At 39.4% G+C, this 17,687-nt stretch overlaps 1 protein-coding gene across 5 annotated transcripts in view; it reads right to left on the bottom strand.

Annotated features, from left to right (window-relative positions):
* Window positions 1–17,687, bottom strand: part of NPAS3 (neuronal PAS domain protein 3) — an 865,020-nt gene that overhangs the window by 436,974 nt on the left and 410,359 nt on the right. For 3 of the 5 annotated variants that reach the window (XM_023227273.3, XM_023227272.3, XM_023227270.3), the window contains one exon: window positions 2,338–2,420. In XM_023227273.3, the coding sequence (XP_023083041.1) occupies window positions 2,338–2,420 (83 nt within the window). The remainder of the gene's footprint in view (window positions 1–2,337; window positions 2,421–17,687) is intronic. The other 2 variants (XM_023227274.3, XM_023227271.2) reach the window with 1 other exon arrangement.

The following is a 17,687-nucleotide window of genomic DNA, read 5'->3' on the forward strand; positions in this document are numbered from 1 at the left end:
TGCTTAGATGCCTTTCTTGAAAGCATCTTTACCAAGTCATCTATATTTCTACTTAAAGTCTACAGCTTCAAACATATTCCAAGTGTGACCAGCCCTATTCAGGAGTTTTCTTGTATGGATATAATTTAAACATTCTAAATTTTCATCCATTTATCTTTCTTCTCATACTCTGAAGCCACACAGAAAATATCTAAACCCCCCCTTTTTTTTTTGGAAATGAGTCTTCAAATAAATAGAGAGGGCATTGATGCCCCTTTTAAGTCATGTTTTCCAAACTAAACTTTCTCAGGCTTTTTGCCACACTTCATGTAATATGACTTCTAGTTTACTCACCAGTCTGGTTATTCTACTCCAAATGGCATCCAGCTGTCTAGGTTGGTGTGATGGCTGATGCAACCATAGTGTGGTGTCTGAATGTGGCCCACCCAAAATGGGAACGAGCTTGCAGCCCCATTCTAGATCCTATATTCTCTCAATGAAGTATAATGTTGATTTAGTGTTTGGGAGAGCCATTTTACATTATATATTTATACTGAGTTTACATTTGATTCAAACTCCTAAGTTTGTGTTAGTCTTCAATTCTTGCAGTTACTGAGACACCTTACTCATAGTCCTGTGGAGTCATGATTTCCAGAAAGGATTTAGAAGATAATAATCTAGGACTAGTCTCTGAATAATTTTTCATTGACTAAGTCTTAGGTAACAATTTCTGACTGCTTCAGAATAGAAACAGGAATAGTCCTGAATCACATCAGAGTCTACTACTTTATATGTCATGGCCCATACAAAACCTGTAATGGAGATTCTGAATAAAGTATGTGTAAGAAAAAAGGAAATAAAAATTTGAAGATCTAGAAAGAAGTATGATCCTTTCTGTATCCTTGAAACTAATCCTAGGTTGCAACAAAGGTAATTCAAAATTTTATGTACACAATAGAATAGCAACTCCCAAGGTATATTTCAAGAAACATCAGTTCTATGGGATATTAACAGATATTAATGGATAAATGAGAAATAAGAGTAAACAAAAATGTAAAGTAAGACTTCTCAGGGCTTTAAACTTGCAAATGCACAAGGTGCTATCTCAGACCTGATGGAACATCAAAATTATCTCAGAAGACTATTAAAAACCACCAATTCCTGGACTTTACCCTATAAACTCTGATTTAGTAGGTCTAGATCGAGGCCCAAGAATGCATCCTATGAACAAGCGTTGGGTCATTCTGAAACTGCCAGTAAAGACACTGCTTTGGAGAACCACCAGGATTTGACTATGAGCTATTTTTTTTTAAATGCAGAATCACATAATAGTTTCCTAATGCACATACTTAAAAGATAATATGCTAAATTTAATATTACTTTTGACAACCTAGAAAATGAAAGCACCATAAAGGCCCTATTTATAAACTCTGAATGAACAGGGATCTGGAGTATACTTTTATTTTACTCCAAAGTTCATCTCAGAAAAACATAGCTACCTTTTCCAAATACAGTAAGCAGCCTGTATATCCCAAACTTGTCTGCTTCTCCAATTCTATGTAAAAAGGTGTATCTTTCACTGATCAAAAAAAGTGGCCATGGCAACATTTATCCTGGGAGCAGGACCAATGTGGCACAATTATCTATGGTTGAAGGTAGAAGTGTTGAATCGATGGCAAAGTCTTAGTGAAAAAAAAAGTTTTGAGCAAGTAAGATGATGAGTTTGCAATGAATTTTCTCTAGGGCTAAGTAACAACAGTTTCTTCCTAGTGACCTTTAGCATTTATTTATCATGAAGTTCATTGGCAAAATCAATTATTATTTGTCTCCTTTTACTAGTATTTTTAAATATACTATATTTTACCCTGAGAAATTTTCTAATTTGGGGAGGCAAACATTAAGATTGGAAGCACTCACAAATACGAACTCAAGCAAAGAACTGAAATTTGGCGACACACAAAAAAAATCACAGTACTTTCACAACGAAACTTTGCTCTTCCCAAAACAATATATAGCTCCAAAGACGCACACATAGATCCACTTACAAATACGGCACGCACACAACCATCCTGGGAACAGCCAGTTACTACACATTGCGCATCAACTAAATAGTGCAATTCATCTAAATTATTTCAGCACAAATAATACTTGCCCTCCCTTTCTCATTAACATTCTCTCAAAGGATGGCTTTCTAAAAAGAAAAAAATAAACTCATAAGAATTTCGGAATTCCAAGATAAAATCACAACAGTCAAATTACAGCTGACATTTAAAAAAATTTTCTTTTTTAAAAAAAGACTAAACATATGGTTTTTTTCTTAGTAAAATATAAGCAAGTTTCTTTTTGTTTTAAAAGTACCTGCAAAATGTGACTTCCCAAATGTGCTTCAAATACTTCAATGGCTAGTGCACTGGGGCTTCTCCTTCGCTGTGCACCTATAACTTAAAAGAAAAAGAAAGAAAACAGAACAATTAAGTTGGAGCTCTGATTCCTACCTTCAGCTTAGCTTCTCTTAAATGGCATCATTGACTAGTATAACAACGAGATCTGAACCACCACCCAGTATTAATTTTAGTTCTGAGTTGTCTAAGCATAAAATAGCCTAGGCTGAATTTTCAACCTAGAATATTGACTTCTAGAAACATCAAAAAAAATACATTCAGACTTTAAACATTTTCCTTTTGGATGGTTTTCCCTATACCGGAATAAAAACATGTCAATGTTCAGGTTCCTTTAAAATAAATTAGTATACTGTTTTTCTTAAAATTAAGGTATTGATTTTTTTAAGCATCTGCATACTGCCTTATCTCCCCCCAACCCCACCCCAGAGAAAACTAAACTGCTTGCATCTTCTAGGCTAGAAAAAAACAAACAGGAAACTTTGTGTATTTTCTAATGCAATAACTTCATCACAATTTAATCAGCACAACATATTGGATAAGACATTCTCATTCATGATCATTTGCACTAGTGTTAAGCATCCTGAAATGGCTGGATTTCACATTTACTGCATATTCATGTGTAACTATTCCTATAGGACTGACAAGAAGCCCAGGTAGATCCTTGGCCAGCATGTGCCTCACCAGGACAGTGACAGTTTCTTATCTGGAGTTCCCGAACACTCCTGTTTTCTCACTAAGACTCAGTCCTCTTCCAGGCAAGCTTCACATGCTTTGCCTGCAGATGCCTACCACACAAGAAGTCCTCATAATCCTTAACAAAAGTGGGTTTAATGCATAATAACTGCGGAATTCAGAATTGAGTGTCATCTGTTTATGAATTTTTTTTAACGTGGTGTGCCAATTTGTTTTAAACCTGTTCTTCTGCCTATTTTTTCTTTTTTTTTTTTTTTCAATTTAACGGAGTATAATTGAGCAATGAACTATTCACAGATCAAGCAGTCCCCAGAATCACAGCAGATTCAGAGAGACTCCAGGGATGCGTTGTGGTCAGAACAAATTTATACACAAAAGGGGAAGTAACATACAGAAATCAGAAGTGAGGACATCATAAAAAATCCATTCTCTTTACACTGATTTATGAAAGAAAAGATTCAGATGATTTCTATATTTCTAACAAGTAAATTCCCCATATCTTCCTGCTTTTCTTGAAAATTTTATTACAAACCTCTGCTCTCTCAAGCCCAGATACTACTAATTGGAAATAAAATCAAAATCCCCTGCTTTCTTACTTCTAGAAACACTTTCAGCTAGTTGACAAGAAAATTCCAGTGAAATACTGCTGGGATAATTCTGTTGCATTTCAGTTACTAAGTTGGTCAGTTGGCTCCATAGCTTAGTAGGGACTATAATATAAATGCACTTGTGATTATTGTGCTATGCAAAGTAGGGAGTTCACCCCTGCAAATGTGAGTTTGTGTCTGCAATGTCTGCAAGGCGCTGTGAAAATGCGTGTGTGTTAAGTATCATTATTACTGACAAGAGAAAAATAACAGAGGCATTTTTTTCAATGGGAAAATTTATAAAATATAATTGAAGAGTGATTATTATCAAAAGAATATTCCAGCTGGAAGGGATCTTAGAGATCTCTACTCCAGCCTCCTCATTTGCTTCAGAAGCAAAACACACAACTAAAAATCTTAAAACAGAAAAATCAGTTTACTATGCTGAGATTAATCTTTATTATAAATATAGACATAGGGTTTTTACAATTTTAATATTCAGATATACTTAAGACAGTACTACTGTGTGTATGTGGGTGTGCACATTTCTGATTAATTTCCTATTCTAACATGCACATTACTCCCTTCAAAACTCCTTTGGCATTTTTGATAATGCAGCTGTCTTGCTGAATACTGTTTTCAGTTTCTAGAGTGTTAATTGCACATTATGGTAGCTTGGTGTGAATGATCCCACATGAATAAAATCTGCAGCCTTTTTTTTTTTTTTTTAGATTATGGGGGTGGGTAGCTTTTGGGAGGGAGAAGCGGGGGAGTTGAAAAACTTCTCAAGTGTCCACTCTGTTTTTGAGGCAGTAATTAGGATTCAGAAAGCTCCTTATTAATAGCTCATAATTGTTGGGGGGGGGGCACTTCAGGGCCTCTAATTACAAAGTTCAAAATAAATCACTGCACCTCACCAAAAAAAAAAAAAAAAAAAGGCCTAATTTTAGGTAACAAATCATTCTACAAAGAACTGGATTATGAGGGGGCCAAGGCAATAACAGCCACCAGATTATAAGGAACCCTAAAACATCACAGAAAAGTTCACTCACTTAGGAGGCCCAAGATGAAAGCTCCAGTAACAACATAAAGCTGCTCAAATGCCTTCTGAAAGCATAGAGGCTGTTGTCTTGTGTGGGGGTTTATTCAAGTCTGGCTATTGATGGCCTTTCTTTTCCTGCCGTTTCTCCACTAGGGTTCAGGCTGTGCTCTGAGGAAATGTCTTCATCCATGAGTTCTATCTGTATAGTTATTCTTTGTTCTCCAAACCCCCTAGAAATCTGAGTGTGCACCCCCATACATGCTAGCATAATATACAAGTATCTTGCAAGTAGTTTCATGCTATTCTATTCAATGGCATTTTTATGTCACTGGAACTTCTCTTGATTTATATGTTTTGCACTTACGCAGGTGATGTGGGCTGTAATGACAGTTCCTAATTTTACAACCAACATAAATATGTTAAACAGGAGCCCATTATGCCCCTGGTAGGAGCCCAGCTTTAACTTGAGCATTAATGCTAACTGAATAGATGTTAAATATGTACTTTTTATCTTGCACTTATCCTATCACATTTGGCATTTTGAGAACTGAGACAATAATCTGATAACTCAAGAATACTGCAAACACAGGTACTTTGTTTCTCCGTGTTAATCTCATTATGTTTATAGAGTATCACTAATGATCTAAAAAAAACTAAAGGAGCATTTCCTCAATGGGATCTGTCATCCTCAAAAAAGTAATACATTGTTTATGAAGCTCTCTCAGATTTCTGTATTTTGGAAATTGACAGTGACTAAAACCATCTGCTAGCCCAGACATACTGTACACTTATTATTGCGGAATGGGTCACTGTTTCAACTGATCTACTAACATATTTCATTTATTTGTTTGTTCAACTAAAAGACTATTTTCTGAAATTTAAAGAACACTAAAAAATTAACCTATACACACACCACACACACACACACACACGCGCGCGCGGGGCATTGCTAAATAAATGGAATGTGCAACCGCTTGTCTGTGAAGATTACGTTACCAGCTCACTGAGAGTGAGACATAAGAGCTACAGGAGTTGAACAGCTTATACAAACTAGTATAAAATAGAAAGCCCAAGCCATAGGAATTCAACTTAAAATTCAATTCAACATGTACTAAATGCCTACTTGATGTAGAAAATTTCTAGCTACTATAAGGTAACTAGTGTTACAAAACCTAACAAATAGTCCAAAAAATTTTTAATGACATTTAAAACAAAACTAGGTCTGGTATATAATTATCAACACACACTACAACTCTACTATTTCATGTTTTACAACGGTTAAAAATAAAACACCTAGAGTTTTAAGAGACTTTAAATGGAAGAGAAATATACGGAGAAGGGTTTATTCGTTTTTTAAAAAATCAACTAGGAAAATTCTGATTGTCTCAGAAATCCAAAATGATCTGATGAATCACCAAGACTGTACATTTGGCCTTTCTCTTATTAAAAAGGAGAAGATACACAGGGGAACCAGAGTCTAAAACATGTATCTGAAAAATTAGTTTTGCCTCTCCACAATGTCAGCAGAAAAGTTCTAATCTGGATCCTTCAGCACAACCTCACATGGTGGTCTTTGAGAATTAATTCAGCGCAGTAAAAGGCAACCCTTCTTTGGGGAATACACCAGGCCCTCCCAGTCATATTCCTAACCGGTGCTCCTCACCTCAGGGGAGGTACTCACGTGAGGAGGGCTGAGGATTAGCGCTCAGTGGGAGTTTGACCTATTCAGCCGAAAGGTCAGCTTGCCATGGAAGAACCCATTACAAAACAGAAGCAGGACAGCTCGGTGGACACACATAATGAAAGGGGAAAAGTCACGAGCCCTACTTGCCTTGTGCCCTGCCCTTTCCCTTCATAACCCCAGCTCCTCGCCAGCATGGTTCACAATGGGAAGGTGGACCACAGGCAGAGAGCCACAGAGGGGCTTGCTATTGGAGGGATCCCTTGAAGAAGGCATTCTGAAGTGAAGAGCAGTGTGACAGTGCGAGGCAGGGTTTCCAATGGATTGTTTTATTAGGCCAAGGCAGCCACTGGTGGATAGGAAAGATCGTTTCAGAGGTATCTTGTTTGGAGAACAAGATAATGTTTCTTATCCTCCCCCAAAAGGTGGAGGGCAGTACGGCATCACGGGCAAATGTAGTCTTATAGTTCAGCAGGTAGTATCTCAGGAATGCCTGGCAAAATGGTAGCCTTCATGCCCAGTTACTCCTGAGAGCTACCCTCCGAATCCTTCATCTAAGGGTCAAGGATCTGTTCCCACACTGAGTCTGGGGGAAGGGAACACTAAAGGGCATGCTTAATGGAATCCCTGGACATTGACTCCCTGGGCTTTGGCTGAGCAAAGTCAGGAGCTGAGAAAGAATGGAATATAGAATGCTTAATGAGTCTTTCCATGGCTATAAAGAAAAGGAAAGGGATTTCCCTTGAAGAATCTCAATTAGCCTTCCTCACTGTAGGGCCAAAGAAGCCAGGGAGGGTTTTCCCAGGAGCCCCAGAAGTTCAGGAGGTATGTATGGGTGTGTGTATCCGTTTCCCTATCAAAATTAAAATTTCTCAGTTTGCATGTAATATAAGCTAAGTCTTTATTCTGAAACTGGCCCTCACCACTCTGCCTTCTGTGAGGTCCATGTTCACAAATTGTATTCTTTCAATACAAAACTCCTCAGTGTTTGTGCATGCCTTAGACACCGGGAGATTTTCAGGTTTGGAGAAGAAACTGAAATAACACTGGGTACCAGCTTAACCCATATAGCAACATGACAACTGAAATTCTGTTGTTGAAGGCATTGTATGTGAAGTTCTCATGCAATATCATTTCACGCAATATCAATATATATATATATGATGCTCTGTTATTTGTTTTCATATATATATGAACACATATATATGAAATATATATATGAAAACAAAGAATAACAGTGCTTTATCAGTGTACTTTCATCAAGATTAAAATATAGGATAAATGATGACTGTAGAAGAGAAATAGGGACACGCATTGTTAATTGGGCACATGATTAATCACATATTTGATAACAAATACTAGAAAAAAAACTCATGTATTCAGGAGTAGTACACTTTGGGTTTATTTTTAAATTCCTATTTAGGGGATTTTTAAAAACAAAAAATCTATCTTCATAATTCCTTAGACCTACTAACATGTTATACCACCAATTTAGACAAAAAATAATACTTAATCCAATGCAATTGAAACTTTAAGAAGTCTTATGATGATCCAAAATTTTTTGATGTAATATGTATTTAAATATCTTCCACCATTTAAGTATGGGTTGACTGCATTAGGTAAAATAATTAGGGACCACGTGACTGTGTAAGTTTTAATACTTATAAATGAACTGCTTTTGGGGAAAAAAAACCATGTCTGCTTTTCTTAAAGAAGTATATTTATATTGCTTCAACTATTAAAGAACTAAGGGGAGAACATACAATGTCTAATTGATTTGTTTAGTCAAGGGAGTGTTTACTATGCGCTTCTCATCTTCTTGAGAATTAAATAGTATTCATATGATTTTTGAATACGTTTATCATTTTCTACACTAAAATGGCATAGTCCTCTAAATGTGAAATAGCAACCAAACATCACTGCAGTAAGTCTTGAAAATGTTTTTGTATATTTGGTCAGCAAAAATTACAGGGACCTCTTAGTACAAAGTTTCCATTTTAAAGATTCACTTTGCCCACCCACCTTTCTTTTCCATTGAGGGAAATGAGAATTCCTAGGCAGATATTTCTCCTTCTGTAGCTGGAAAAGGGGGAAATGGCCTTTCTCCAACAATCTGGTAGTTACTATAGAAACTACTGTATGTCCCTCACATGGTCTACATATGGGGTGATTAACATTCTTCATGAGAGAACCCCACTTCCCCTTGACAATGAAATCCTTAAGGCAGTGGGTTAAGCTGCTGTTTGGAGTGACAGCACTTGAGGGAATGAGGTCAACATCTGACAGTCAACGTCTCGGAGGACAGAACCTCAGGAAAATGCAGGCATGATCCACAGCCTGGGCTGAAGCACAGGGAGTGGGGTACATGAGGGAAATCCTCCAGAGATGCAAGGGGTCCTGAAGAGTGGACTGGCCTAAAACAAGAGGACATCCCTGATGTACCTGCGACTCCAAAAGTGCTCCTTCTAATTTAAAAAAAATGATAGTTATTACAAAATCATTTCCAATTTAACTTGCTTAATTATTCCAGAAGAACAATGACCACAAAGAGAGAGTACTTTTTTTTTTTTTTTTTTTTTTTTTTTGGACTTTAGTCCTTAACAACTTAAAAAACATCCAAGGCTTTCCTAAGTATTTATTGGGTTCAACCACTTGATGTCACAGGGATTGCTTTTGGATGTAAAGCTTAAATTTAACTATTTAATTCCCTTTACACAGTGAAAGAAATGAGAGTTTCCTCTTTTTCTTTATAAAATAAATAAAAGATAAAAAATTAGATCATCCCCAAAATTAATTCCTATCTTTAGATTCCCAGCAGAGATATGGAGTATGCTGGGGTGTATCCACCACCCCCCTCCTGCTCCCACCACCCAATTTGGGGAAGTTTGGGGAGTGAGACAGTTATAACGCGACTTCAGAATAAAGAATATAGAATAGGAGGATCTTTGAGGGCTAGCGAGTCTTGATTTTTAATCTAACATGAACAGACCAAGAAGACAGAAACTAATTTCTTCTGGTGTCAGGGCTATGGTGGCAAATATGTACTGAGCCTCAGGCTGAGGCAGGCACTTTGCGGGGACTCCGGATGTGAAGCTGACAAAGATTCAGTCCACTGGTTGAGGCAGACCTGTGTGTCAGAGGCGGCCAGTGGGCCATGCAGAGTGGGCAGCACAAATACCTGTCCAGGCTCCAAGTCCGAACACATTCCTGATGTAAGAAGCTGCCCTGCTTTCTGAGTACAATCTGCAGGTTCTAGCTTTGAACTGCTTCTGTTGTTTAAATTCTTCTTCTTTCAGTGAACACTTTCCTCTACAAAACACCTACTGTACGTATGTCAGGCAGGGATACCATGTGTCTCTCATGAATTAAGCCCACGGTTCACAGAAAGACACCGTGAGCTCTCTGATAATGGCTCTCAAAGGGAGGGATAAAGAGAGCATATCAAATTTGGGATGTGAATACAGCACTGACTTCGCAAGTTTAATACTTGACTTTTCATTGGTAGAAATTATCTTCCCTACAAATACACTTAATTTTTTTTTTTTTTTTGAGCAGTTAAATTTTTAATGAGGGTTAGATTTGGTACACTCCCTCGAGGGAGGAAAGGATGATTACACTTTCATTTTGCAAACTGTCTTAAAAGCCTTTCCAATGAGTGCCGCTTTACTGCTGTTACCTCCTCTGACCTCAGCAGCAAGCAAACAGTTATGGCATGATTCCACCCAGTAGGAAGGGGGTGGAGATTACCACTGAAATTGTGCAGTGTCAGTTGTACTTGCTGGTAAAAGGAAGACGTCCACATCTGGCATCTCGATTTTTTAGTTTTCAGTCGGATCCCAAAGCTTCGTGTTATGACATTTGTAACATCTGCTACAAATACTGAGGTAAGTCAGGCACAACCTTATTACTTCCAGTCTAATGCTCCATTCACCCTCTATGCCTTTGTAGGCCACTGATACGACAGGGAGCTAACGTTGATTCTGCAGGAAACAGCTTGTGTTTCTGTGGGAGAAAGAACACAAGGTCTCTTGCCTTCTCCCTCTTCTGTCTCCTGTTCCTCCATTCATATATTCAGTCATCCTCTCTCTCTCTCTTTCTCTCTCTCTCTCACTGTCTCTCTTTAGCTTTTGGGCCACATCAGTGCTTGGCATCATGCTCAATAACTTGTTTCCTGCCAAAAGAAGAGTCAACATATAGAGTTCTGTGAAGCAGTGGAGTATTGGCCCAAGGGACACAAGACTCTGCTTATAACAGCACCTGCTATTGAAAGGTCACTCCGATCAATTTCCAAAGCTCAACAATCTCAAGCTATGGAATTACATTTATTCATCCAAAATGTAGTGAGGCCTTATAATACGGAAGGTATTAACCCCATTGATCAAAGTGCTAGGGATATAAGCCAGGCTCCTATTTCCACTTCTAGATACATTGGCAGAAGAAAGCTAAAAGTATCCATGGGAACTATTTGTTGAGCCTCTATCTGTGCTGGACATTCTGTCAGGGAATATAACAATGAAAAGGCACCTCCCAACCCTCCAGATGATCAGAGTCTAGTGGGACACTGACACATAAGCAAATGAACAATATTCAATAAAAGTACAACTCTCAACTCAGGATGGAGGTGGGGAAAGGTGGAGTCAGGGAAGGCCTCAGAGTAAGGTACTGCCAGAACAGGAGTACGGAGTGAAATTACATGAACAGTGCACTATCATGGCCAGGACCCTGGGATCTACTGATGAGACATGAAGGCAAGGGCAAAAGCACGTTAACATAGCTACACATGCATGTTCCAGGCGCATCATCCTGCCCACGCCAACTTGCTTTCTCTTAAGCTGCAACAATGATGGACTGTCATATTCTTAGAAACTTGAGGGACTGGGACCCCACTCCACAGTGCCTTCTTGGGGCTCAATACTGCTTAACAGTCGCATAATTACAACTGGTAAACCAAAGTTCATTCGGCACTGTCCGAAAACCCCAACTTTACAATTCTCTCTCCCCCTCCACCTAAACACCACTGCTTAGATGAAAACCCTGACATGTACACCTGTATCACAGCATCTGGCTTGGCATTGTGCTGGGCAACCGAGTCACCAGCCAGACTATTGTGTCACCTCTGTGCTCTGAAGGGCACTTCTGTGATTCAAGTCACTTACTGTAGAATATCTGATATATTTCCAGGATGTGTTTGTCCTCTCTGCTGGGAGGGGCTCAATGGGAGGGGTCACATGATGGGGAGACAACTGTGCACAGAGGAAAGGATTGGGGTTCTGGAGTCTGGCAGACCAATTTTTAAATCCTCCATTTTTCTCTAATTAGCTGGGTGGTCTTAGACAAATTAGGTTCCATGGACCTCAATTTCTCATTCTGTCAAAAGGGTTAATGCCTCTTACAGCAGTTGTGAGAACAGGTGACATGCCCCGCCCTGATTTAATTTGTTCTCCTGCAGCTTATTTGCATAGTGTTGTCTCTCCCACTAGCATATTACCTTTCCAAGCCAGAGGAATCATTTTGTGCTTTGCTGAGACCCAGCATTTAGAATTGGGCCCAGAATGCAGAAGGCACACAATAAATACTTGTGAATGAGCGAACATTCTAGAGCACAGTGCCCAGCCCACAGGGGTGCTCAGCACATGTCAGCTCTCTCCTCTTTGTTGTGAAAAGCAGAGACTGGGCCAAAGATGACTTTTCTCAACAACTATCTTTATCCCAATTTTAACAGGAATATTAGAAATTTTTTCCCCTGTATGTTGTCACCAGCTCCTGCCTTTCCTGCAGTGTGCTATCAAATCTATAGTGTCACCACAAACCTGCGAGCCAACTGCAATCAGGGCCTCAAACCAGTGCAAACATTTCACACGCACTTGGGCAAAGAGCCAGCAATTCACTGAGTGTCAGCAACTGCCCACTGAATTTTCTTTTGAAGGATTCACTCATGCCCTATTCCAGCAGTAATTGGCATTCGTTTTAAGATGCTGAATGCCTCAGACATAACTTGATGAGATAAATGTACATAGCCACCACCACTGCAAACTGATATCAGCTCTTACAACCCCACCATCTTCCCTCTAATTTCACATAAACAAAAGCCCACACAATTTTCAATGGTAACTACACAGGAGCTAGGTCTTACTTATGTTAGCTGATCAAGGTCTGCATCACCCTTGCTGCTTGACTGTTGGATACCTACAGAGGCAATGATTCAGGGAAAGTTAGAAAATAAGTAAGAAAGATGAGCACAATTTGGAGGGTGCAGATTAGTAAACAGGCTTATAAGACTGTCAGACCTAGAATCAAGAACATGTCTAAGCAGTATTTTTATACTTATCACCACCATACAATGAATTAAGGAAAAAACACTTAACTTGAAGACCTGTTATTCAGACTCAAGGCTGAGTTCAAGCCTTTCTCTATTAGAGGTTCTTAATATGTTTCTTTCTTTATATAACAGGGCTGTTTAAGCAAACCCTCTTCATAAGACAATATTTAAACATACAATTTTGCATATGCAATTACAAAAATTCCAGAGAGCTTCTGAAACACATAGACCCCAAGTCAAGAACTCTTGCTTTAGACAAGAACCAAGCACCCACAGATGCCCTGTGTCATCAGTGGGACTGAACAACTGATTCACTGAGTGAATGAGTAAGTAATCAAATGAATACTCAAATGAATGAATGCAAGGAGATCCAGTCAAGAGAGAATGCACAACTAAGTCAGATACTTGTATTCTGTGAGGAGACTGTGGGACTGAAAGCAGCAGCCAGTTAGTTGGTTTATTCACAAAAACTGCCTTGTGGAATTATATACTGCTCCTCCCCTTCTAAATGCAGACAGAGGGAGGAAAGGAAAAAGAGATAATGAAGGTTTGCAAATGAAGTGGGTACAACTGTGCAATCAATCAACATTTTCTGAAAAAGAATCTGCATCACTTGCCAAAAATTTGAACTGAATAACTGAACTAGAATTCTGATGAGAACGGACTTTGCCACTAGCCAGTCATTTTTATTTGTTTTCCAGCTGTCTTGCTTCTCTTTTCCAGGAAGCCAACGGTCTCTTCAGTGTGGCAAGTTCAGGCAATGGGAACTTATTTAACCACGGTTCAATGTATACTCTGTATTTCCTATTTTAATAAAACTTTACTAAGTGCTTACTCAGTGCCAGGCACTGTTAGTTAAAAAGGATATAATTCAACCATTCATCTAAAGATCCATTGAGGGCCTACTAAGTGCCAGTCCATGGACCACCAAAGAGGGAACAAAGGAGACAGACAAATGGGCCTGGCATTCTAGTGGGGAGCCAGACGACAATAACAGCAACAACACATGCACATCTCCATCTAAGCAGCAGTATGAAGGAACAGTTTTAAAAGGGGAAGGGAAAAGAAGGGACAGAGATTTCTGTATTCCATGGAAGATCAAGGAAAGCCTCTCCAAGGATATAATAGGAATAAAGGGACATGATGTCCAGGTGAAGGGAAGAGAAAATATAAAGGCCCTGAGATGAGAGAAACTTCTCAGGTTCACGAAATGACAGGGAACCAGTACCCTCAAGGAACTTAGAGATTCAGGAGAGAGAAATACAAACTGTAAAAAAGTAATGGTTGGCCGGGCGCGGTGGCTCACACCTGGAATCTCAGCACTTTGGGAGGCCGAGGCAGGCAGATCATGAGGTCAAGAGGTCGAGACCATCCTGGCCAACATGGTGAAACTCCATCTCTACAAAAATACAAAAATCAGTCGGGCATGGTGGCAGGCGCCTGTAGTCCCAGCTACTTGGGAGGCTGAGGCAGGAGAATGGCATGAACCCGGGAGGTGGAGCTTGCAGTGAGCTGAGATTGCGCCACTGCACTCCAGCCTGGGCGACAGAGCAGGACTCCGTCTCAAAAAAAAAAAAAAAAAAAAAAAAAAAAAAGTAACGCTTTACCTGGAGGACTGCAGGAAAAGGAGCATCTAACTCCAGTGAAATTCAAAGATGTAAGAGAAAAGAGAGCATCTGGGCTAGACATGAGTATTAGTTTTCCAGGCAAACAAGCCATGGATTGGTGGGGATGAGGGGAGCATTTGGGTAGAGAGAAGAACACACGCAATGGCACAAACTGCTAAGCAAGACACAGGAGATTCACGCATTGAGAAGACATGTTGGGCCTAGTCACAAATGGCCCCATCAACACTGCAAAGGAGTTCTTAGTTCACACATGGCATTCAGCATCCATCTGAAAAGTTAGAGCACAGAGGGACACAAGCATGTGTGTGTGTTGTATCACCCGAGGCGTGGTGCAGAGGGTGGAACTGTATTTGGAGGAAAGTTGAAAACGTGGCTATTGCATGGTCTAGCTAATAAATGATGACGAGTTGACCCTAGTAACTAAGTTAGTAAGACTGTAGAGAGGGGTTCAATTCTAAAGGTATTTAGGAGGTAGGATTAAGAGAGCTTTGTGATTAACTCCTACGGGAAAAGCGAGAGTGCAGTATGAATTCCAAGGGTCTGAGTTGGCACACAGCATAGTGGTTTCTTCCTTCCCTGTGATAGGACATTGAGGAAGGCAGGAGGGTGTTAAGGAGAAGATGGGAAGTTGAAGGGAGGTGTCTTTAGGACAAGCCCATCGTGATGCCTAAAGGGCCTGAGGCGCAGAATTGAGTTTTTGGCAGAGATAAGGATTTGGCTGCACATCATTAGCACACAGGTGGGATTAGAAGCCATGGGAGGACAAAATGGGAGTGGGCCCGGAGAACATCTGCATTTATAAAGAAGCAGAAGTGGAGAACCAGCAAAAGCCTGAGTGCAGACAGCCAGAGGAGAGGGTGGATAAAGAGGCAGCGGTGTCCTAGAAAGAACAGAGGACATTTTAAGGAGAGACTCATGGACTCTGTCAACTGTCATGGGAGAAACCTGAAGATCTTGGGGCAGGGGCGCTGCAGTCAGTTGAGCAGCAAATGAGAGGTCAACATTTCTGAAAATCTGGAAAGGAAAGAAAGAAGAGTAAGGGATTACTCTCCTAAGAAGGGAGAGTAATGGGAACATACCCAAGGTTAAGGGATTTTTTTTTTTTAATGACTTTGGATATTTATAACCTGGAGAAGCAGCAGCAAGCAAAAGCCATGAGACAGAGATGAAAAACTCTTTTAAAAAGCTACAAAATTACCAGGAGTTTAGATAAAGCTGAGAAATCAGCAACACACTATTTTTTTTTTCAATATTTCACTATAACTTGATTCTACAAACTTAATGTACCATGGTGTAGTGCCCAGCCCCCACAATAGGGATCTCAGCCTCCAGTTCCTCCAGATGATGTTTAAACAACATAATGATCTATAATACACATTCAGAGCTAGACTTGGATAGGGAAAGCTGCCTGAATATATCTAAACCCAAGCCATCACTGTTCCCCCAAAACCTCTGTCCCTTCTTGCCCAATGTTAATGAGTCTCCATTCTGCTAGTCCTACAGGCTATATCAGAGCTGTCTCCCCATGGTTTTCTCCACTGTGTAAATAGCAAGTCCTTTGCAAGGACTCCAGTCTCTAGAGTGACTTTCCTACCAGGTTCACAAAGACATGAAACGTCATATACAGAGATTTACAAAGATACCAATATGCTACAAAAAATGGAAGAACCCATTTTGGGATGATGCTGTTTTGAGGCTTCCTCTATACTTCATGCTACCAATAGTATCCATCACTCCACTCATCAATAAAAATGTTCTCTCCTGGTCCGATTGGCTCCAAGTTTTCTGTCTTGTATCTCTTGCCACGGCAAAAGTTCTCCAAAAGTCATTAATCGAGGAGTTACTTGGAATTGCTTTTGGAGTCCCTACAACTCCTGGATCACAAAAGCAACAAGTATTTCTTCCTTGCAGCCAAGATCTGTCAAATACCCAAAGGCAAGTATTGCAAGTGATTATTAATATACACAGGTGTGAACTAAAATAATATTAAATCATCAAAGAAAACTAAAATGCATTATTTAATGAATTTTGATTATGCCAGTAAAGAAAAAGCCAAGATTTCTATATGTGGCAGACAAAAAGGCCTCGTTTCCCAATAATTTTTTTTTTACAGAAGCCATTGCCTCATCATCACTAAGATTGAACTTCCTATCTGGCAAGTGAGAAAGAGATTTTTTTCTGGAATTTCAAAAATGTTTATACAAACTTCATCCTCAGTACTCAGAAGAAAATACTAAATGCTCACCTCAAGTTGCTCCCCTTAGCTCTCCTCTCATTTTTGTTCCTCTCTGAGACAGTCTGCTTTGAGGTTATCAGATTCTGATAAGACCTATATAGTCACTTTCATTTTCTTGAACTAACTTACTTTTATTCACTTGCATCATTGCTGTTAAGTCATTATTTTCTTCAAATTTTTACCCAAAGTTGAGATGAAGTAAGCTCTACAAGTTTATTCCCCTCTTATACTGGTTTTGATTTTGTTGGAAAGAATTTCTTCCATTGTTAGTATCAACATATGTCTAGCTCTGTCCTCTACAATATCCATCAAAGGATCTTGCAATGTTTATTCAGAAAGTATTCAGGAACACTTAAAAAGATAGGAAGACAGCTGTAGTTTAGTATGACACTTGCTGGGGGTCAAAAAGTGGGGGACAAGTGTTGGGAGTCAGAAACCTTTATTTCTAAATAACAGCCCTGGCATTTACTAGTTGGTGAACTTGGATAAGACAACTGACATCCAGATCTTAGTTTCCTCATCTGTAGAGTGAGATAATAATACCAATCCAAAGAGTTGTGGCAAGGGTTACATGTGTGGCAGTTTTCTAGCACACACCTAGCAAATAGTGATAAAACAATAAATTTTAATGCAATCTGAAGTTTTAATCTCTCTGTAGCAAAACAAAAATGAGTGCTGACAAGATGCTTTTGATGAGGATGATTAAAGAAAGTCACCAAAGTGGTATATATGACTTTTCTGTCACTTTCTAGGTTGTGCCACCTTGGGCCAGTTAGAAAAATCTCCGAGAAATGTGGTTACCAGAAAGGTGAACATAAGAAAGGTGAACACACCGCTACCTGCTTTATTTAGCATGCTGTTTGAGAATTAAATGAGATAGTGTATGTAAAGTGCCTAGGACAATATCCCACCCATAAGGGGTATTTGCTAAACATTAGCTCCTTTCCCCTTCCTCAAACATGTGTATTCTTGGAGCTATTTGTAAATTTTTTTAAACCACAGATTTCTTTAATACTTTAAATTCTGGGATACATGTGCAGAACGTGCAGGTTTGTTACATAGGTATACACGTGCCATGGTGGTTTGCTGTATTTCTCCTAATGCTATCCCTCTCCCAGCC

Source organism: Piliocolobus tephrosceles, chromosome 6 (genome assembly GCF_002776525.5).
Source record: "Piliocolobus tephrosceles isolate RC106 chromosome 6, ASM277652v3, whole genome shotgun sequence".
Lineage (NCBI taxonomy): Eukaryota > Metazoa > Chordata > Mammalia > Primates > Cercopithecidae > Piliocolobus > Piliocolobus tephrosceles.